Genomic DNA, 23716 nt, shown 5'->3' with positions numbered 1-23716 from the left:
ACTACCTGTGAGTGTTAATTTTTTTTCAACACAGTTATTGAGTACAGTCCCGAAAGTAAGTTAGCCAGCAACACACAGCACTTTCAAAGTTGGAATCAGAATTGGAATCTTTATTTATACTAGAGGAATCCGATGACGTATGAAGCTCTTCTTCACAGATGTCCAGTAGGTGCGGGTAAAGATAAGAGTGTAGCACTTATACGCTACACTCTTGTGTAGCATATAAATAGAGCAATGTTATTGTTAGAGCTTGGGAAAAGAAATAGGATGGAATTCCACAGTGCAGCAGTGGCGAGAGAAGAAGCGGAGAGATGTGAGGTGACCTGTAGTGTGGTGAGTGGGTGAGTGAATAAGTGGGTGAGTGGGCGAGTGTGATGTTGTGATCTGCAGTGCGGTGGTTGAAAACAGTGAGTGTGGATTGAAAGTCAGTCTGGTAGACAAAGTCCTCAATAGTTTTTAATAGTTTCAACAGGTGGAGGAATTAACGCGTGAAGTTCATGGAAGTTCATGGAAATTGTAACAATGTTGTATCAATGGAAGAGCGATTACGAGGCGATTGACTACCAGAGAGCGAGTGGGTGGATTGATCAGTGAGTGCTGCATCATTAATTTCCTTTATTGCTCAATGTAAAAGTATATCGAGTGCAGTGAGGTAGGAGCTGGGTGCTGCACTGCAGATAGGGCAATGGTATCCCAGATTAGGCCGAATTTCTGCTTTGGATAACAGTATTAGTTGTCTGGAGTTAATGAAAGTAAAAATACAAATTTGTGACACGCTCAGTTGTTCTTTGAGTCAGAGGCATGGGAAACCAAAGGCGAGCGGGAAGGCAGCCAGAGCTGGCGCCAACAAGCACTCCATGAATGACAAGTATTTATACACGCGAGAGGAAACCGGGGTACTCGGAGAAAACCCACGTGTGCGAGGGGATCACATTTAATCCCCGTACAGATAGTACTACTATAATAGCCCAGAAATGTGTGTCGCGTGCGTGACGTCACTCCACATGCTGCACCCCACCCCGTCAATAATAAAATAATCATGAGCGGGTGGATTTTTACACTCACGCAGGTCGATAGGAAATACTTATTTTTACGCAAATTCGCTTTAAACTTGACGTTTCTTTATTGAAATGTAATCAAATCAATATTTATATGCAGAAAACAAAGTGTATTTGGTGTCTTTATTTATTTCTTCAGCACTTGAAACAAAAGGCAAGTCTAATTTTTTCTTCTAAATTATGATCAAAGTAGCCTACAGCCTGTCCAAGGACGGGTGTATTGCAGTTAATCTAAAATATTCAATCGAAAAGAATGACCTGCTCATGGTTATTAATGAGGGGGTGGGGCCGGGTCCACATGAGTGACGTCATCGTACCATGATTATTGATGAGGGGGGGGAGCTCCATGTGGAGTGACGTCATCCGCTCATAATTATTAATGAGGGGGTGGGGGCAGGGTCCACATGAATGCCGTCATCAGCTTATGATTATTGATGAGGGGGGAGCTCCATGCAAATTCGCTTTAATTTTCATGTTTCTTTATTGAAAGTGAATCTAATAAATAATTCTACGCAGAAACTAAGTGGATTTGGAGTCATTATATTTTTCTTCAGCACTTGAGATAAAAAAAAATTCAAAATGTATGCTACTACATTTTGGTTAAATAGACATTTCTTGGTGATTTTCCAGATATTGTATTGCAATCCAATTTCTTTGAACCCCAGCGACCGAAAGCAGAAGAGAATAAAGTATCAGAGCAGTTATATACAGTGCTACAGTGAAATGCAGTGAAGTGTTTTATGACATACTTTCGTTCAAGATTCACTGCCATTCAATTTACACAAGATACAATTATACTCTGCTCATTTTTTTCGTAATTTACAGGTCCGTCCTAGGATAGGCAAAGAAGCTAGTAATAAATATCGAAATTCACCCACTTGCTGCACTGCCATACCCCGGCAAGCCAGGAGATGGCTGCCTCGCAGCCGCAACTGATTTGGGTGTTGCACGAGTATCTTACATGATCCACCAACGTTTGCTGATTGCAACAGTGCGATATTGCAGGCCGCGTGCAGCAGAGCCACCAGCATCAAGCAAAGGAGGTTTTGGCAAGGGAAAGAAAACCAAACTTCTTCAGTGTCTCCGTAGCCAGATGAATGACAGTAATTGGTGCCACGGTGGCGAGATGTTATCTCCCTCGCCTGGTATGCAGGAGGTCGTGGGTTTGATTCCGACCCTGACGCCTGTATATTTTGAGTTTACATGTCTTTCTCCCTGTAGTCGCTTTGATTTTTCTCCAGGTCCCCTGGTTTTTCCCTCAACATTTATAATCAATATGCATTTAGAGTATTTGGACACTGTAAATTTCCACGTGATGATAAGCCACTTCGTTGAGCTATCAATTGTGGCCAGGTTACCTTTGAAAAAGAGCGACATAGCTCAGTGCGCTTTATTTGATAAAAAATGATGTTTGTAGTTTTATAGATTGATTGAGCCAGGCCATGCAATGTTGTGTGTTTGTGTGCATGGTGCCCCAGTGCCATGGAGGAGCCGGCTGCTGGCTGTGGACTCGTGTTCGTGTGGCGGCGGTGGCGTCGTCATGATGGAGAGTTCGTGCCACAAGCACTCGGGGCACCGCTCATCCGCCAGCCTGTGCAGCAGGCCCTCATCAGCACGCAGCACGGCCTCCTGCTCACCACAGGTGCCGCAATGCTTCCTATTTTTTTCATTTAGTATTTTTATTTTACCAGATAAAGCCCACTGGGCTACATAGCTCATTTTCTGCGGAGTACGAGTGAGAGCCTGCGTGTGAACATCAGCATTCGGGAGACAAAGATAACCTAGTGTGGTGCTGGCCACCACCCCCCTAGTGTGCCATGACATCCTTTTCGCCATGTTCTGCGCTTTGCTCCTGCGTTGGCCAAATATCTCAATAATTAAAAACGTTATTATTACCTTGCACAGACTTGGGGCCATGGAATGGCCCAGCTGCAGCACATTCACCACTTGTCGCAGATGTTTGCGGTTCAAATCCAGCGGCTGTTCTGGCTATTGCAGCGGTGTGGAAGAGCCAACAAATACTAAATGGCGTCTGCTTCATAGATCCCTTGATGCAACTCGCAAGAGTAAGCCACTGCTGTTGTCGTGGGTCCCAATTTGGAAAATAAACCACAAAAATTACTCAATGGGGATTACACAGAGAAATGTTGCCCACTACGAAAACTTGATAAGACCCTCTTGAAAATGAGTCTTGCTACTCATGAGGCTTTTCTGGTTAAACAAGCCTGATAATAAAAATAATATGACGTTTAGAAAATGACTATTTTCCAGATTGCCCCATTATATTTTAATATTACATTTTTCTGTTACCTGTGTATCTGTTTTTTTTTTCTCCAGCTGGTGAGGTTTTCTTTCTCAAAAATGTGACCCAGGGTTTGGAAGGAGATGAGGATTCCACGTTAACCCCTCGAGAAGAAGCCACGAGAAACCTCAGAGAAAAATATCCGCGATCGTCGGACTCTAGCTCTGCAGACAACACTGACGTTCCGCCAAGCGGAACACAACTCGGCTCATTGGACGTAAACCTGCACACAGCAGCAGTCGCTCCCGAAAATGCCAAGACACAAGTAGAGGAGGACAGCACCGCTTCAGCCAATCCAGCCTCTGAACCGTCAGAGGATTGTCAGCAGCCTGGGCCTACGGACGGTGCCGACGCGTGGGACATCGCCCCGATGAGGGCCTTGCTCGGGAAGGTCGTCCTGAGCGTTGCGGTGGGGCGGACCCACTGCGGCGCTGTGTGCTCGGGCGGAGTGCCCTTCATGTGGGGGTGCAACACCCACGGCCAGTGTGGCAGGAGCGCGCCCGACGCCATCGGCAGTCCCGCTCCGGTGCCCACGTTCGAAGCGGGCCCTGGCAGAGAGGCACCGCCGCTGGCCGACGTGGCCCAGCTGGCCTGCGGGGACGCCTTCACGCTGGCCCTCTCGCTTCGCGGAGAAGCGTGGGAGTGGGGCGGTGTGCCGGGCAGGAGCGGCGGCGGTGACTGTGGCAGCGGCATGGCGGCGGTGGTGCCGCCGCGTGTGGTAGAGGCACTGCGCGCCGTCTGTGTGGTGCAGGTGGCGTGCGGGGCGCAGCACTGTCTCGCGCTGGCACGGCGAGCACGGAGTACAGTGGCGGCAGCGGCAGCGGTGGCCGGCCCCGAGCCCGACACGTGTGCCCACTGCAGGCAACTGTTGGTGACCATGACTGACGCAGCGGACCACGTGGTCATTTCCGACGAGCACCACTGCCTCGCGTCGGAAGCAGTGACGGCATCCAATCAGTGCGGCGGCGAGACTGAGAGGGGTGTCGTTCGTGCCCACCATGATAGCTCTCTGCCCGAGGAGAGCAAGGTCCCAGTGCAAATGGCTGAGGACATCTTAGAGTCACAGGTACAAGCGTAACGATGATTATGATGATGATGATAACTAGTTGTGTTTGATTTTCTCGCCCTTTATGCCGGGGTGTCTCGAAGCACTTGACATCTCATCTCAAACATTTGAAGGGGCACCCCCAGTGGCAGCTGTCTTTATGTGCACAAGGTGACTCTGCACCCGGCCTGCGAGTGGACATTAGGCTGCCAGTAGTGGGCGATGATTTTTTCTGCGTGATCCCAATTGAGTGACACGTCGTGTCATTTTTCGACTTTGGCAAATGCGGCCCATGATAGCAGCGTGCACAATGGCCGCCTTATTTAGCACACAGCGCCATTGAGAAGGAGACGGTGCGTTGCGTGTGTTCATGATCAACAGAAGCCGCAGCATTAACCCGGGTGGGCTCTGGGCTTGAATCGTGAACCTCTACAGCGATGGTTCTTAACACGGGGTGCATGCCCTTTCTGGGGGACCGGAACATGGGCAGATTTTTTAGAAGGTAAATCATAGAAACACAAATTAAGCACGGGCACGTAGGTTCAACTACTTTGTATCATCAAACCGATGTAATTATTAACATTATACATGTTTTAATGATTGAGAACAAAAGGGGTGCAAGGCTGCAATAAAGGTTAAAAAACACTGCTCTACGGCAAGCGTGTGAACGCGTTACCGCTGGGCCGATTGGCGGGCTCCCAAGCACGTACGGTGCAGCACGGTTCTGGTTTAGGGTGCAGCACGGTTCAGACTTAATTTAGTGAAGATATGTAACAGCGTTCTCATGACGCTCTACAGAGTAGACGGGCGTACGCATCCTGGAGGATGTACGCTTTTTTAACCTAGTAAGAACTTGAGAAACAACGAGACTGGCTCATTTGAAAGAGTGACCCGGATGAGGAGGCGTTTGTGTTTATTGAGAGGGAGGGAGCACTTGAGTCAGTTTGAAAGGTAATGTGTTTTTTATTAATATTAAAATATTTCGCGTGGAAAAGCCCTTGAGATCGAACATCTCACTTGTAAGAGTGTCCAAGGTGTCAATTAACACAAACACCTAGCAACATGTAACTTATACAGTATGCATATATACAATGAATGTCACATAAAGTCGAACACTTGCACACATAAATATATATGTAAATGTATTCGACCACAGTGTTGATGAATGTAGAATGTTCTCCAGCTGTAACAAGTGTTGTGCGGGTGAGTTTTAATTAACAGATTTAAATAGGATGAGACTGGCAGAGTTTAGCGTATCTGGGAGATCAATCCATGTTGAAGCAGCTCTGTGTCTGAATGAGGCTGGAATTGTCACATTTACCAGTGTAAACATGACAATTATTGACTGCAGGTATTGCGGTCTATGCAAACATGACTCCTTGTAAAAAGGTGTCAGTTTTGTTGCCAGATAGAAGGGTAAAAAACCAATTATATTTTTTCTGGCAAATGAGGTTCCCATAGTGTATGACAATTATTGTTTCAGCTCACAGGTAAGTTTCACTTTGCACAAACACACAATAGCCTCCCTCCTCTTGTGAGAGACATCACGGGATCTTTTAATGTCTACTGTGAAGCAGACCAGACTTATTTTTTTTACGAGTAATACATCTGCTGTATAAACAAGGGCGGCCGCTGGATTCGAACCATGAACCCGAGCAAGGAGCGGTGAACGCGCTACCGCTGGGCCGCCCCGTGACCAACCCGAGATGCGATGTGAGGTGCTTAATCGCTTCGAGACGTTGCGCACTCTTATCAAAAACAAACTACTACTTCACTTGTCACCTGCTCGTTGTGCCAGAGCCGGGCCGTTGAGGTGGAGACGTGCAGCTTGGGCCGTGGGGAGGGGTCTCGGGTGAGGAGCGTGGAGGCGGAGGAGGGCGAGGGCGGCGGGCGCAAGTGCCTGAGCCTGGTGGACGTGCGCGCTGTACGTGAGGAGTGCTCGCGCCGCCTCTCCCTGCCCGGCCTGGTTCAGGGCCTGGCCCACGGTACGCTCCCTTGGACTTGCATGAAAGATATAGTTTTTGTTTTAAATGGGGAGGGGATAACTGGGGAGAGTATAACCTGACGAGGGAAACCTGGGAAGGGGGGGGGGGGATATTCCTTCATCGCGCATAGTCAGTGAAGGAGCGTTGCGCCATACGTGTGACCTCTTTTGACTGCCTTCGCATAAACTTCTCTTGCTGCCACATCGGTGTCTCGACTGATTTGTTTCATCAACAGATCACGGGAGGGGGGGTGATAGTGAAGAGGGTGTGTGAGAGGGGGAGGGAGTTGGGGGTTTGGACAAAGGAGAGCCCTGAAAGCAATTCACGTCCATGCGGCTGATGGGTGTTTCTGCTATCCATACACCATTCCGAGTTTCGCTCCGAATTAGCTAATTTTCAGAAGCGACCTTGCTAGCTCAACGAAGTGGCTTATCACGTGGAAATTTATAGCAGCAAATATTCTAAACACGTTTCTAAATGTGGAGGGAAAAACCGGAGGACCGGGAGACATATCCGCACGACCATGGGGAGAACATGCAAACTACAAATATACAGGTGTCAGGATTGAACCTACGACCTCATGTATACCAAGCGAGGTAGTTAATATCTTGTCGCTGCGGCACTGAAACAAATGTAACTACCTGCAAATTACTCAATTCGGATTACATACAGCAGCAACATCGCCCCCCTTCCGTGAAAACTTGGCGAGAGCCTCTTGGAAAAATATTGGGGCTCAGTAAGACTCCCCTGGGTAAACAAGTAGAAGAAAAATGCGGTCCCCATGTTCAGAACCCCTACCAGTTCTCAAAGTTAAGATTAATTATTAGCAATTATAACTTTCATATATTACTATTTTGCGTGTATTGCCATCTTAAGCGGATAATGGCATCTTGAGGGATGATTGCCGAGACGGGCATTGGAAGCAGCCGTCCTCATCCGCCTCCACGCTCCTCCTCACCCGAGACCCCTCCCCACGGCCCAAGACCTGGTCTTCACCTGCGGACGGCTGCTTGCGTTGTGGCCGAAACGTCGTGAGAATTATTTTATTATGTTTTATTTTTATTATTTTATTACTTCCCTTCTACGTGACTTTACCGAAAGAACCAAGAAGATAAGCCACTTCGTTCAGCTATCATTTGCGATAGCCAGGTCGCTTCTGAAACAGAGGTACTACGTAGCTAAGTGGCCCCTTAACTCGTAAAATAAAAAATAGTTTAATGCGGAATGCATCCTGTGTCAGTGTCACGCTTTGCAAGAAAGGCCGATGACAGCAGAGAGGGCGCCCGGCCGGGCCCCGCAACATTGCCCAGCTCCCCCGAGGCCGAGTGGGCCTCAAGTCTGCCGTGCCTGCAGACCGAGCTGTGGAGCTGGGGCCGTGGGCTCGAGGGCCAGTTGGGCCTTGGAGACTTCAACCCCAGGTGAGAATTACCGGTCAGGCTCTCCGTCGAAAGTCGGCAGTGCCCAACGTGATTTCCTGCTCGGTTGAGCATTGAAGCAGTGCTCACCTTATGTTTATAACACTTCAGCCAGCGGCAGAAATTCACATTCCTATATGGAGGCGTGTCAAAATGTATTTGACGGTTAAAGTGCCTGCGGCGATAACCAACGCGGCCTGCCAGATTATGACCACGAGCCTCTGCAACAAGCAGTTTATGTGTTACCGCCATGCCGTACCACTGCCTAACGTTGATCTCAAGCGGCTAAGCTACAGCTGGGCGGCCGTGTGGCCCAGCGTTGGCATGATTTATGATGATACCACGATTGGATCGGAAATTGTAAATCTCTGCAGCATTGTTAAGTGCATCTTAAGTCATCGCTGGCTAAACTCTTATTATTATTACGTGGACTGCCCGTGGCGACTGATGCTTTCGGTTTTTTGTTTGGGAGCAGGGCAGAGGCCGAGTGTGTGAAGACGCTGAGCGGACAGGAGACGGTGAAGGTGGTGGCTGGAGGTTATCACTCCATGGCTCTCACCAGCACGGGACAGGTTTCTAGCACGCTCCGTCACGGCTCAACATATGTCCTAACTGGTTTAACGCATTAGTAGGCTTTCGCGACCAATATTATCCGTAATATAGGTTATTTGAGTTAGATTACGTAAATATATGAGGATTTCTCCACAACTCTTGCTGCCGCCTGATGATGCTGGTTGTAAATACTGGCGAAAACAGGACAGGTGGCAACCCATTTGGTCCGAAATTCAAATCTATAAATGACGAGAAACCCCACCATAACAGAAAGATATCTCCACGTGCAGTTCTTTTGAGCTTATGGTTTGCATAAGGCTTGTATACAGTGCACACCTTTTATGTGTTAAATACATTTCTTTGGAGTCCATGTGGGGCGAGTAACATTGCTTTTTGCTTTTAAAATATGAAACGGAAAATGATCACGAGCTTGTTGAAATGTGTGTCTGTGGGAATACAGGTTTGGTTGTGGGGCTGTAACTCTCGGGGTCATCGTGGCCACGCGAGCTCCTCTCCGCCGTTGCCCCGCTTGCTCATGGTAACTCGCCGCCAGCCCTGAGGCTCACGGCTGCTATGCCCTTTGTCTGAGCATTGTGCCGGATGCGGCGATGCCGTGGACCAGCGCTAGCATGGTTGCACAGAGCGCTCGCTACTAATGAAACCACAATGCCTTGCTGATCTTGTCAAGGAGCATAAATCATCATCACGCGGATTCCGGTCATCCTCGCAGCAGCAGCAGCAGCGGTTTTTGGCTAGCCATCGAACAAAGACGGTCACCGCATCGCGCGCTTTCGGACACGCTTCTGCGGCCGGCTGGAACACTCTTCCGATATTGGGAAGCCACTGGAGCTATGCACTTTTAAATCATTTAGATTGAAAACTTATTTCTTTACAGCGGCTCTTTGTGGTTAGTTTGTTGCCTTTCCCCCTCACTTCCGATGAACATGGTTGGCAGCATATGGTGCGAAAGAAGTTCAACACACATACACACACTAACACTGGGGTACGTTAACCGTAAATGAACACGTGCCGTCTGCTGCTCTGCCAGAGTGGACGTTAATTATCCCCTGCCATTCTAAAACGAGCGCACGATTTTGTGCCGGTGTCATGGTCCGTGTTTGCCGAATAAAAACAAAATTACGATGCAGGATTACTCGGTTGGGATCGCACGCACAGCAGCAGTCGTCCTCTGCTGACGGTACTCGTGTCCACTTTCTGACCAGGTGCCGAGTCGCATTTTGTCCATGGGGACAACTGCCACTGGGGGTTCCCTTGATACGTTGAGATGAGATCTAAAGCGCTCCTGAGATGCCTCGGCATAAAGGGGAGGGCGCTACGTCCAAAATAAACAATTGCCGTTTCTATTTTGATAATTACATACGACCAACGAAAAGCAACTATTAAGTTAACCGAGTGATTTAGTCATTCAATTGCAGATACACACACCACCTTCAAGATTACGTTTGGGTCGGTGCGAAGTTGTGTGGTGGATGGTTTTGTGTTTGTTGCTGCAGTTGCACACAGTAGAGTCTTTTTTATGTTACACTTGCGCATTAGCTGTCCACCGCATCTTTTGCAGTTTGTGCAGATCCCATTGTTTCTCTGGAAGATTTTAACTGTGCTGTCTGGTTGGTATGGCTTGGTGAGCAGGTGCATGTTGGGCACCTTTCTTGAAGCCCACAAGTTGGTTCGCAACGTTATACTGCTGAAGTTCGTGTCACGCCGAGTTTGTGCCGCGTGCTTCCAAAATAACGGAGTTCTGTATCTCAGCCGTGGGTGTGGGATGTTGTTCAGATCGTGGTTGATTGAATGGTTTGGGTCATTTTTAGTTCACGGAGCATTGCAGCCATCGCAGTGAATATTTGGTGGTGCGATATTATATAGCATAAGAAGCCAAGGCAATGGCGTAGATTTAAACATATGTAATGAGAGCCTATGTCCGGCTCACGAGGTGATTGGCTCTGCCGGTCCTGCTCTACAGCTAATGGGGGGAGAGCCTGGGAGCATGGCCCTGGCGTGATCGAGGGATGTCAGCTAGGATGATTGGTTCTGCTGCTCTTGGCCTCAGCCAATGGGAAGACAAGTCAGGGGCGTGGTCCTGGGAGTTGATGGAGGAATCTGGAACATTCAGCGCAGGCTATTAAGGATTGGCTGGAGCATACCACGTGACCCAGGCATTAAATAAGGGAAGAGCCGAGGGACACGGGGTCAGACAAGGAACGAAGAGAGAGAGGGGCCACGCGCGAGCGGGGCTCCGAGTGCCACGTGGCGGTGCATCTCTTGCAATCTGTCTGCCCACTTCCCGTTGCCTGCCAGCAACGGAGAGTGCTTATGAACTGAGGAAAGTAAACAAAAGGACCGATTCCACACGCTGTTTCCAGAGTGTTATTACACATACGTGGTAGTTTGCATCGCGGTGGTCAATTGGGTATTGATGAGTACTCCCAAGTACACTCAGGCAGTGGTCGATGTTCAAAGCACCGAGGCATCTGCCCCCAGCTCGTATCGTATGATTTTTTAATGCAGTTCAACCTCATCTTAGTTTTACTGGCAGACTTTTTTTTTAGGTGTTCATTAAAAGTTTGTGTGCGGTCAGTTGTCATGCCAAGATCGGTCGGCATCGGGTTACGTCGCACCTTTTCTGCTGCAAGACATTCGCCAAGTGTGGCGTCTGCACTGTTGTTGACATGAAACACCAAGACAATCGATTTACTTGGGGTCATTTCGGAAGTACTCCTCCATGGTGTTGAGGTCACAGTTTAGTGTGGCCTCCAGCCCACTGTAAGCTTGTGCAGACGGAGCCTCGTCGTCCACCTACTTTACCTTGTGGGACGATGCCCGTGGCGTATCTCCCGTGTACAGGTTGAAGAGCATCAGTGAGCACAGATGTATTTATTTTGAACTTCTTTCGCACGGTACGTAGCCAACCGTGCTAATGTATGTATGCATTTTTTACTTATTTCGTGCCGTACGTAGCCAACTGTGCTAATTGGAGGTGCGGGGGAAGGACAATATACTAAACACAAAAAAGCAGTTTGAAAGAAATTTGTGTTTCAAGATCCCTGGGGATACCCGCTATTCAGGGTGCAAGATGAGCTCACTTCCTCTCCCAGCTGGATGCGCTTCAGTTTGCTGAGCATATTCCAGTACACGTTAAGGGTGGCATCTGCTGCATGATTAGTCAATGGGAAAGTGCCTGAGTTAGCTCCGTATTATTCCCGTTTTAGCGAGAACGTCGTTTTATATGTTTGCATCCACAACGTTCACCTGTGTCTTTGCGTGTGCAGTCTTAGCTACAGCAACGAGCCTTTGATGTTGAATTTTTGCCGCACTTCCTGATTCTGCTGGGAGTCCCGGCAGTATGCACGTCCCTGAACTACGGCCGTGCGTGGTTGTGGGTGAGCAGGGCCCACCTGCCCAAGCGGTTTGGGACATCTCGGCTGGAGACTTTGGCTCCCTGCTACTCTGCGACGGGCCTGGACACTGCCCACGGCTATTCCACGTGGGAGGGGAGCCCACACTTGCGAGCGTTGCCGTCATCCCCGTACCAGAGCAGGTGCATGAACAGACAATAACTATACCTCGTGCAACACAACGTGGAATAAGAATTACAAAAAAAAAACTGTACAAAGTTTTTGATGATACAGGAGTTACTTGAATATTGCAGGTTTATTGTTCATGTTGTTTCGACCTATCAATGTATTGTGCACAGAAGTGCCATATCTGTGGCTGATACCGTGGTTCGGGGTGGACATGGGACACCAGGCAGGCAGTGGTACCTCAACCTTTGCTATGCAACCATCTTGCGGACAAAGACCCCCCCCCCCCCCCGGAAGCGAATCGTCAAATTATATATTGTTTAAATACCTTTGAACAATAACAGGTACTTCTATTTTAGTGCACACAATCGACAGGAGGTACAAGATCAATGGGCTTGCATAATGCGCACGTATAATGTAGGTTGATTGTCATATAAATATATCCATTGCTATTTCTATGAATTCATTAACCCCCCCCCCACTTCCATCAAGAAGGGCTCACAAGTGATATCACATCAACCCGCCTCTATTTAAGGAACTAAACAGGAGGATTTCTCCACAAATCAGGCTGTCGCCTGATAAAGCTAGTTGTAATTACTGGCAAAACTTCGTACTCAGATTGTAACTGTTGTGGCTTTGCTTTCCAACACACCGGCGTGCTGTACTAGTAAAGAATTGGCATATTCTGTTTACGTGACAAACCTTACTAATTGGCTATGTCGGGTGGTGGCGGGTTTAATGACACATTTATATATTCACGCGATCTTATCCAGAAAATCTTAACAGACTGTTGGGGCAAGTTCTGTTAGCAAGCACTGTGGCACACGGGGGGGGGGGGGGGGTGGGTAGCCAGCACCATGCCTGGTTGCCTTTGTTTCTCCAGTGGTGATGTTTATACACCACACCAGGTACCCATTTCAGGCTGAGTCGTCCAAGAACGTAATCCCAACGATGTTCAAGGGTCTCCTTGTAATCGTAATTGTTGCATTTACATGACGGTTAAATTCCTCTGCAACTCAAAGTGTTTTATATAAGCAGCTGCCCTGTGTGGCACAATGTGACTCAGCACCTGGCCTGCAAACAGACATTAGTCTGGCAGAAGGGGGCAGTGATTGCTATGTATAATGACGCCGGCATACAATAGCCTACTCGTATCGAATGATGTCAGGAGATCTGCGAAGCAGATAGCACGTATTTATGGTTAATGCACCTGCAGTGTTAACTAGGGTGACCTGCCGGATTCGAAACGTGAACCTCTGAAGCAAGAAGGGAATGCACCGCTGCTTGGCCATGTCACCACCCCATGTGACTTTGTGGGAAAGTAATCGGTGGTTGTCCCATGGAGAAAATCACTCCCCCCAACACTATGAGAATGTGGCATTTTCACCACTGGCTTCAGGGCTATAAAGAGAGGGGATGAGCACACCGCCCCGGTCGTCGCTTGAGTAGGAAATCACTTTGACTTTGTTGTGCAGGTTGGCCACGTGTTCAGTGTGTCGCTGAGTGGGAACGTCTTCGTGTCTCTGTCGGATGGGGGCCCCTCCTTCTCCTCCGCCACCGCTGCCGCCGCCCCTGAGGGGTTTGTGGCTGCCCTGCATGAGTTATCGGCTACGGAGCGCACCTGCTACCGCGAGCTGCAAGCAGCCAAGACTCACGTGCTCAAGCCTCTGCTGAACTCAGGTGACGCCGAGTAGCCCGGGAGGATTTCCTCAATGACGTCCGTTCATCCGTTAGGCACTGGGGTGGGACCCGTGTGCAAAATGGGAGAGGGCCAATTGCGGAAATCGTGTTGGACTGGTGTCCACGAGTCCGGCGACCCGAGGAGAAGAGCGGAACTTGTAACATATTAGTGGGAGACTGCCGGGACAGATCTTGCTGGTGGCTGTGTGTCTTATGTGCAGCAGCTGTGGGATTTGGCGGAGGGTAGAGAGCATTGGAAAGGTGGGTGGAGGCATCGATGGCTTTAGTCATTATGACATATTGACCTTGATCAAGAGTTCCGTGTGTAGACCAGTCTAAGGAACAATTGTTGTCAGCTGTTGCCCTTGGTTCTGGAATCACTCGACCTCCCGATTACATCTAAATTCAATCCCGGCTGTTGCCGAGTTTGGAAATTAATTTATGACCAGGCTTTTGCCAAAAACTTGTAGAGCTGTGGAGAGTTACGGTGTTTGCGTTCAATGCTAACCGACCATCTACGCCGGCTGTTGACATTTGAGCTCATTTAAAAAAAATTGTAAGAATTAACTCTACTGGCCTCATCCCGTCACTAAACCTCTCCACCTGAGCCTTCTTCACATTGTATGATACTCATTGTCAAATCTAGTCTAGATTTGTTACATTTAAAATAATATTATGTTCTTAAATTGTACTCGATGTGATCCGGGTCGTCGTCCCCCTGCCCCGCCCCCCTGTTCCAAGGGAGGCGATGCTGCTTCATCTGTCCCGATGGGGTTCATTTTTTCATCTCCCCGGTGAAGTAGATAAATAAAGGAACTAAAAAAAAGCACGAATGCGGCAGACGACCTGCAGCAGTGCGAGGCTCACGGCGGACTTCCCCTGCACATGCAGATGCAGTGGCGGCGCTCCGAGGGTCCGCGGTGGAGGCTGCCTTCCGGGCTGCTGTCGACACCTTCCGCAGCACCTGCTGGCTGCTGGGCCAGCACGGGGCCAGCCTGGGCACGTTCCTGGGCGGCAGGCGCGACGTGGGAGACCTGTTCGTCGTCTCCCAACTCGCAACCCACACGCAGACGTTTCAGAAGTAACGACTTTCACATGCAGTGTCTCATCCTGATCCATAAACGATGGGGAGGGGGGGGAGGGGACCCATCGCGACAAAGAATTTGGGGGTTGGCCAAGAGATTGGCAGAGATGCGCGTTGTGCTCGTAAATGCTGTCGGCCTCATCAGCATCTCAACAATGCATGGACTCTGCCGTCTTCTGACCTACTGCAGCTAAGCAGAGTATACAATCTCCTTCATATATCTGTTTATCTGTATAAAATATAAAAGTATTCTTTATACAACCCAACGGCCCCATGGCCTTCTGGGAGTGAATAATTGAGCACCTTTGATTCAGACATACAGTCTCCATAATAGCGTGTTTTTGGGTTAGATCGCGTAAATATAAATGTGTCGTTAAACCTGCCACCACATTGATATTTACGCGATATAACCAAAAAACTCCTATATTATGGATAATATTGGTTGCAAAAGCCCACGTGTTAAACTAGACAGTGTCTCATCAGCAAATTCAGCAGTGCCGACATTTGTGTTTAGGAGTATTTCATATGTTCTTTTAGTCTCATATTGATCATTCGTCCCATCTAACCAACATAGCATTTGCCACAGAAGCAATTAATCTGGTATACACCTTCTGTTGATATCTTCGGTAATACATCTTTAGTACCAGATATTAGTTTTTGACGTTTTGTGCAAAACTGGTTACTACTGGCCGAGACTAATTACGTAATCTATTGAAATGGAGAGAAACAAAAATAATCCAAAAAACCTCTTATGGGTAATATTGGTCGCGAAAGCAACTACTCACTATAACACGAGTCTAGCACGTGATGGACTACTTGCTATCATGCAAATCTAGCTCGTGACGGACTACTCACTACAATGCGAGTCTAGCGCGTGATGGACTACTCGCTGCATTGCAAGTCTAGCGTGTGATGGACTACTCAGTATAATACGAGGCTAGTGTGTGACGGACTACTTTTCTGAGTGGCGTGAGTGTTGGCAGCGTTGTTCGGTGATGTTGAGAGCTGGCACTGTCATATTGTGGTACCAATACGTACTGTGATAAACAGCGTGCCTTCCTCTTCCTCACTCTTTGTTCCGAGGCATCTTTGTGTGCGTAGCGTCATCTCACTTCCTTGTCTTTTTCACTCACCGTATTTCTCTCTCGCACATTATATTTCAATATATGACTGTCACGCGTAGCATATACATATAGAAATACTTTATAAACACCACATTTATAATGGAACACATGTAACAGCATACCTCTACTGCCAAATAAAAACAACAATAAAATTACAGTCTGGAACGCCATCCCAACCTTTACCATTGCTCCTTGGGAAAATTGTATTCACTTTATTGGGCAATTTTCCATAACACCCCCATGTTAAGCGAGGACTTGCTATTTTTATGCATATTTAATAGACTCTCAGTGTTAATCATGACGGCCACTGGATTTGAGCTTTGAACCTTTGCAACAAGTGCAGAAAGCACTACCGCTGGGCCACTAGGCTACATCACCGCCCCTATGGCAATCTAGTGTTTTTTAAATCTGCTTATGTCACTCTTGTGTGCTGAGTTGTTACCATGTTTGGTATCGTGCATCCCCTGTCCCTCTTCCTGCATGGGCATTGGACTGTATTGCCTCCTCTGTGTGGCCCTGACAAATATGTTGTCATGCACAGGTACTTTTCATCCTTCACCAACCTGCTGGTGTTGGATGGAATTGAAGTAATTTCCCGCATAGCCGGGTGAGTAGTGTGGGGAAAATGTGGTTTTACAATGGCATTATGTCTGTGTATTTTAATGGACCTACACTGGTGAAATGTACATTATTCATCACAGAGTTTTGGGTTCGGCCATGTAATATCTGACCTATTCCGTGATATTAGGAACCATCGACCACCTGATACAGCGAAACAGTCAGGTGGTGGAGGGTTGCAAATGACACAATTGGTCAGGTCACCATGTGGCCTAACCCAAAACTCTCTTATGATTCACATTATCGGCTGCGATAACCTATTCCGTGTGAAGTTAACTGTACACGGTCTATAATTGAAATTGTGAAGGTACAGCACAGTCAATATAATGAACAAATTAGGATAGTAGACTGTTCCTATTTGTGCAGGTATACAACAGACTATAATGTGTCATGGTATAGTTTGCTCACCTCGATACATATTTTGAAGAAACAAAAAAAGATGCGAGTTTGTGATTGACCTGATAGAAATAACCTTCTTTCCTTTAAAACTAAAACACTTTCACACCTCAATTAACTTGTCATTTTTAGTATTGCGATTCCAACAGCAGTGACAGTTTCTGTATGCTCACCACTGACATGGTGCTATTACACAAAACACCTTGCAGTGCCCAGGCTGGGAACCACTGTCTTAGAGCCTGTGTGCAATTAATGAAAAATAATTTTAACTTGTAACATACTGCACAGCATTAGCTCGCTCTCAAAGAGAGAGAATGACTCGGAGGCCTGGGGAAGGCAGCAGCCAAGGGGTGAAGCCATTGACAAATTCACCCCCTGTTGAGGTGTTGTTGACCAATTAATGAGTGGTTTATACGTGTGGGAGGAAACTGAAACACCTGAAGAAAACCGACACTTGTGAGGAGGCAACACTCTATCCCCAACAGATGGAACAGATGGAAATTAGTCCACCTTGCTGTACCACCAACTGCTGGCGAACCAGGGGTACGGCTCATTCATGCCCACGAGAAGGGAGTTTAACACAATGTGTGTGATCCACCAATCCTTGCGTCTATCAGTGCTGGATTAGAGGTGTGCATAGCCACCCGTTCGATCTAAATGAGTCTGCTTGCCATGTATTGTTTTTTCCTGCAGGGAGTGCCTAAAAGTTGGTTTGCAAGCACTCAAACAGTTGGCGCAAGGACAGGCGAATGAGCGAGCGGACGAGGCTTCGTTGGCGGACGGGCTGCTGCGGCTTCTCTCGTGGCCGGGAGACAGAGCCCAGGAGTACGCGAGGCTCACCAAGCAGATGTGTGGCAGCTTCCCTGGGGTGAGGCCCGAGCCTGTGAATTATTCGTCTTGATGAGCCTGAGAATCGCCCTGACTGAGCGCTTTTTTTATCCAACCACACGTTATTACGATCATCTAGGTGGCAGGATAGCGCAGTGGCATCACTCGTGCCTCACAACAACAAGGGCCTGGGGTTTTATTCCTAACTCGGACAACTTTCTGGGTGGAGTTTGTATTTTCTCCCTTTTTTATTTTTACTTCATATAATTTCGAATTAATTTTACCAGGTGAGGTCCAACTGAGCTTTATAGCTCTATTTCAGTAGTCACCTGGCCACAAATGATAGCTCAATAAAGTGGCTTATCGCGTGGATATTTCTAGCACCGAAAAATTCTGAATGCTTATTTCTAAATGTGGAGGGAAAAGGCGGAGGACCCGGAGAAAAATCCACACGACCACGGGGGAGAGACATGCAAACTCCAAATATACAGGTGTCAGGGTCGAGATCGAACCCACTACCTCCTGTATACTAGGTGAGGGAGTTAACATCTCGCCTCCATGCATTGGTTTCTCCTGGGTTGACCAAACATCTAAATGCTGAAAGATTACCTGCAAGCTGCTCAGTTGGGATTATACAAAGCAGCAGCAACGTTGCCCCATACTGCAGAAAACTTGGCAGGACCCTTCTCAAAAAGAGTATTGAGACTCAGTGAGGCCTCTTGCGTGAACAGGCATAGTAGTAATATTATAAAACATCAACTTTACAATCAATTCATAACAGAATAAGCACATAAAACAACTCGTTCACATGTTTGACCTTAGACGTAATAAATATAAGTAGTTGTCCACTTCCCATCAGCCCACACTGCCTTTTGGACCAGTTTTGACATTCATTGTCTCATAAGCAGCCAGGCTTGCTTGAACCAATACTGATGAACTACCAAAGTTTACAGGTAAGGACCCTCTCTGTGAGATAGGGGTCCTAATGTTATGCATATCTATTATATAACCCAACAATATTGATTATTATTCACGGATGAATACATTGTTTATGACATTACAGAAATGGATTCGTGTTGCCACAAATACTACTTAGTATGTTGGACCTGATAAACTGTTGGTCTGTAAAATTCGTTGACCACAATCTCTCAGCCAGACTGCTGATGAGACACTGAATATCAAAACTGGTCCAGAGTTTGCTTGCGTTGGACTAGTGCTGCTAAACGCTGTCCTCCGTGCTTGTTGTGCTGAGGCTGCTCATGTGTGTCTGTGCGCAGAGAGCGTTGGCGCAGTGGTTAGCATGCTGCGCTACTTGGCTAATTGTAAATTCGATTAGTACGGCGAGTTATGTACCGTGCAAAAGAATTTGAACATATACACTGTATGTACGGACAAACATGGCAACGCTAGTTTGATTCCCGGTCACGGCTAACACCAATGACAATTATCTGAACTGGTCCTGGGCCTCTCCTAGGTCGACTAGGCCTAAAATGAGAACCTGGTACAATGTGTAAAAATATTGCCACTGAGGAGACAAAACCGGCCGGATGTGGTGCTGGCCACCCACCCTCTTGTGCTGCTGTACTGGCCGTCATAGGTGCTACTCGCTAACAGAACTTGCTCCAACTGTTTATTAAAGGATATATGGGGGTCTTTGTCTGGTTTCTCATGTTCAATGACGCCTTCATCCAGATTCGTGCTGGATACAGCCACATTTGCCAATGTGATTTACATTTTTTTATTCTTAACAATGTATCAAGACTCTTTGATTCTTTCGGTAAAGTCACGTAGGTAGAAAAAATAATAGATCACGACGTTTCGATCGCAACACAAGCAATCTTTCTTCCGCCTGATGACGACTGCTTGCATTGCGATCGAAACGTCGTGATCTATTATTTTTTCAATTTACGTGACTTTACCGAAAGAACCAAAGAGTATGGATTCCTGCAGTCACGAAAGCTTCAAATCTAGATTGAATATATCAGTTACATTTAATGTACAATTTTATTGAGGGACTGTGTGTTGTCTTGCTGTGGTCTGGACCTGTTTTTGCTGTTTTATTGCTTTTCCCTGGCTTGGGAATTGATGTACGAATGCAATTTGAAGATGTTTTTGTTGTTTGTTTAAGGGGTGCCATGGTGTTGTGATTTTATATTCCTCGCTTGGTATGTAAAAGGTCATGTGTTTGAGTCCGACCCTGACAACTGTATATTTGGGGGTTCCATGTTCTCCCTGCGGTCGCCTGGATTTTTTTTCTCCAGTTCCCCCGGTTTTTCTCCAGATTGTTTCGACTAATTTGGTGGTGTGAATTTCCCCATGATAAGCCACTTCGTTGAGCTATTATTTGTGGCCAGATCACTTCTGAAAAAGAGCTACATTGCACAGTGGGCCTTATCTAGTAAGATCAAAAGTAAGATAAAAAAAATCTGTTTTATTTGTATATATTTTTAAAGTGATTTCTTTACTTTGCCTATAATTTGCACTCCTATTGTATTTTTGTATCATTTGTTGAAACATTCTGACCTTACCCCCACTGGAAATCTGTGAAAAATAGCTTTACAGATCATCGCATTCCTCCTCCAGTCTAAATAAATATTCTGATTTTGTGTAGGGGAGCACTGAGTGGCAGAGCCTGCACAAGGTCTCCAGCTGCTGGGCCGCGCTTGCCGCGTCGCTGGCTCGTGAGCGCGCCGCGGCCGACCGCACACGGCTCTTCTGGGCGGCCTGCTCTTCCAAGCTCACGGCAAGTCTAACGGCCACTCGCTCGCTTGCACACCGCTCATGTTCTTGTGTGCTCGCGTACTTGCTCGCATGCTCAAGTGCGCTGCACAATGGCGGTTGGCTTTCGGACTGAGTAATGTCTAAACAATCATAGATTTTGAAAGAATCTAGTCAAGAAGGTGTTTCTCCGAGGTTCCTGAAAAAGAGTCTTGAGATTCCAGTGAACCTTTCTTGGGTCAAGAAGTCGAGTGGTATATCATGGGACCTTTCTTTCCAGTATCAACACATAAGAATTGGTTTTACCCTTTCTGGCAATTAAACAGGTGTTCAGATTTTAAAATACCAAACAGATTCCTTGCAAAAGGTTTTTGTTTGGTGTTCTAATATATTAATACCTCTAGTGGTAATAATGAATAATACTCTTTAAAACGTATCTTGGTAACAGGAAGGAACATAGATAATAAATAGATAATAAAATAAGTGCATAATAGGCCACATAAGAGGAGCTTGAATGAATAGCGTATATTTTGAGCAAGTAGAAGCGCGCGACTTGCGCTGCGCACACATCACCACGCTTGCGCACAACTGTGAGCGTCTCGTTGACGCGCGCACCCTGGCATCTGTGTGGGCCGGACCTTGCAGGAATCCCTGCGCAGGCCGGAGAGGCGCTTGGTGCGGGAGTCGCGCAGCTGTCCGCTCGCCCTGCACCACACGGCTCGCTTCTCTATCCACTGGTTCATCCTGTTCAACGACGCCTTCATCCACGCTCAGGTGACCGCGGGTTGGGACCGGTGCGAGCATTGGGGCATGGCGGGCGGGGCTGTGCACTCCGTGCCGCGTGTGGGTCCCTGCCAGCGAAGCAGTAGGAGGCTCGCCGAGCAGGCGACGTGCACACGCGAGGATATTCAACACGGTTGCTGAGCACAGGCGCGAAGGCCAAACCTGTCAATTGGCCAGAAGCCAATGGCATTCATCAAAGTAGCAATGGATAAATAGTGTAACAGGTTTATTGAATCGTGCAAGGTTATTACAAGAGCTTGGGTAAAAATAGACGATGAAAGGGAATTCGAAGGTGAAGCAGTGCGAGGGAAGAAGCGCGGAGAAAAGTGTTGAGACCTCGGAGAATAACGGAGGGGCCGGAGGAGCGACAACAACGAGCGGAGTAATGGGCGGCTAAAACACAGTGAGGCGGCGCATTGGAGAGCACAGTTGGTGCATCTGCCAGTTATCTAAATCATACTCTTTGGTTCTTTCGGTAAAGTCACGTAGGTATAAAATCAAATAAATCACGACGTTTAGATCGCAACACAAGCAGTCGTCCTCAGGCGGAAAAAATATAATCCAGCAGTGGAACTGCTGAACCAGCGAGAGAGCAGTTATACAAGGTTATATATGTGGCGATGGGCAAGCAAGCGGGGTCTGAGCTGGAAAGGAATTCCATCCACGGACGCAAGCACGTCAGTTGTGTTAATGGGGGAGATTAGGGAGGAGAGGGATTAGGGAGGGAGATTAACATGAATGAGCTTCCATTGCCGCATAAGAGTATCATGCCCACATATGCGCACAACAGCAGTGTTAATGAGGGATTAGCACCATGAGAGTGCAATCCAAAGGATGTGAGCATGAGTGCAATCCAAAGGACATGTGAGATATCTAAGAGAGAGAGACATAGAGTTGGAAATAACAGCTGACATAGGCAGGTAGGATGGAAACATCACAGTCACTTAAGACTTTACCTGGTTATAACGTCCTTCCAATGATTGCTCAGTTTGTAGCCATCTTCTCGGTTTAAGTTGTGTTTGTGTTTATATATCTGGATGGCTTCATGAACAAATCTCTGAAGGTAGCTGGTAGGTTTGCAGAGTACAGTACCTCCGTCTTGGAAAAATAAATTTTGTGTGCGCCCACAGCGTTAAAACAATGATCAGCAACGGCAAAGGTATTGGTCCTACCATGTTTCAGATCTGCCTTGTGTTCACGAACGCGGTCCGAGACATGTCGTTTCTTTTCCCCATTGTAACTGCTGCCACAACCACAATTCAGTTTGTAGACACCAGGGTATTGCATGTCAGGAATCACATCCTTTACAGGTGGGATTAAATCACGGATTTTGTGTACTGTGTTGAAACGAACCTGGATCTTGTGTTTGTTTAAAATTTTTGAAATCTTTTTGGTAACCCCTGCTATGTATGGTAAAGTGATGGTTTTGGTTGGATCCTCAGAAGGTTGTCTCCCCATGGCTGGGGAGGCAGCTTTCCGGATTGTACGGTCCGAGTATCCGTTCATCCTGAGGGCTTGGTGTACGTGTTCCAACTCACTAGCTAGGTGGTGCTGGTCGGAGATGCAATGGGCCCTATGGTGTAGTGTTTTGATGAGGGAACTCTTCTGGGCTGGATGGTGGTGGGAGTAAAGCTTTAGATAGGCATTAACACAACTAACGTGCTTGCGTCCATGGATGGAATTCCTTTCCAGCTCAGACCCCGCTTGCTTGCCCATTGCCACATATATAACCTTGTTGTAACTGCTCTCTCGCTGGTTCAGCAGTTCCACTGCTGGATTATATTTTTTCCACCTGAGGACAGCCGCTTGTGTTGCGATTGAAACGTCGTGATTTATTTTATTTTATACCTACGTGACTTTACCGAAAGAACCAAAGATTACGGATTCCTGCAGTCACGAAGCTTTAAATCAAGATAATCTAAATCCGTTTAATACGTACGCTTTCGCGACAAATATAACACCTAACCAGGCAACACATAAAACCTGGGTCTGTCCGTGACCTCCTACCAGTGAGCCTTACACGGTTATCATGGCCTCAAGGTGCACCTACCCTGGCACAAAGCGCCGTAGTGACGACGTGCGCCACTTAGTGGTAAACGGCGATTTTTGTTATGCTGCGTGTGTCATGGTATTGGTGGCATAGTGTATAGCGCACAGTGCTACATAGCTGGCTACCTGAGTTCGATTCCTGCTCACAGCTAACATCAGTGGCAGATCTATAAACGAGTAATGGGCCTCCCCGATGTCAACTTGGCCTTAAAATGATTACCTAGTGTGGTATAGAAAAGCATCAGCACTGGAGAGACGAGGCGTCTCCTGACCACACTATCCCCTTGTGCGCTGGGCCGACCTTCAGAGGTGCTCGCTAACAACACTTGTTCATAATCAACGTTTTTGGGTTTAGATCACGTTATTTATAAATGTGTCGTAACCCTCCACCACCCGACACGGCCAGTCAGTAAAAAAGTGTCACGTTAACAAAAGACAAATTAGTTCACTGCTTCAGCCCACCGGTGTATTGAAGCGCGAAACCACAACATTTACAATTTGAGTACGACGTTTCGCTGGTAATTGTATCCAGCATCATCG

General features: G+C 47.4%; 1 protein-coding gene across 3 annotated transcripts in view; it reads left to right on the top strand.

The window, feature by feature from the left end:
* The window catches only part of LOC133347936 (alsin-like), a 92401-nt gene that overhangs the window by 2363 nt on the left and 66322 nt on the right, over nucleotides 1-23716 (top strand). For 2 of the 3 annotated variants that reach the window (XM_061560693.1, XM_061560695.1), the window contains exons 2-14: nucleotides 2537-2700; nucleotides 3396-4426; nucleotides 6204-6390; nucleotides 7631-7808; nucleotides 8281-8377; nucleotides 8818-8895; nucleotides 11764-11913; nucleotides 13372-13576; nucleotides 14468-14657; nucleotides 16326-16391; nucleotides 17492-17666; nucleotides 20238-20369; nucleotides 20990-21118. In XM_061560693.1, coding sequence (XP_061416677.1) covers nucleotides 2541-2700; nucleotides 3396-4426; nucleotides 6204-6390; nucleotides 7631-7808; nucleotides 8281-8377; nucleotides 8818-8895; nucleotides 11764-11913; nucleotides 13372-13576; nucleotides 14468-14657; nucleotides 16326-16391; nucleotides 17492-17666; nucleotides 20238-20369; nucleotides 20990-21118 — 2778 coding nt within the window. In that variant the 5' untranslated portion in view covers nucleotides 2537-2540. The remainder of the gene's footprint in view (nucleotides 1-2536; nucleotides 2701-3395; nucleotides 4427-6203; nucleotides 6391-7630; nucleotides 7809-8280; nucleotides 8378-8817; nucleotides 8896-11763; nucleotides 11914-13371; nucleotides 13577-14467; nucleotides 14658-16325; nucleotides 16392-17491; nucleotides 17667-20237; nucleotides 20370-20989; nucleotides 21119-23716) is intronic. The other variant, XM_061560694.1, reaches the window with a different exon arrangement.

The sequence above is a fragment of the Lethenteron reissneri genome, chromosome 26, assembly GCF_015708825.2.
Source record: "Lethenteron reissneri isolate LAM-NWPU_2019-01 chromosome 26, ASM1570882v1, whole genome shotgun sequence".
Lineage (NCBI taxonomy): Eukaryota > Metazoa > Chordata > Hyperoartia > Petromyzontiformes > Petromyzontidae > Lethenteron > Lethenteron reissneri.
Note: the sequence above shows the minus strand (reverse complement) of the source record. Positions and strands in the feature narration are given on the sequence as shown.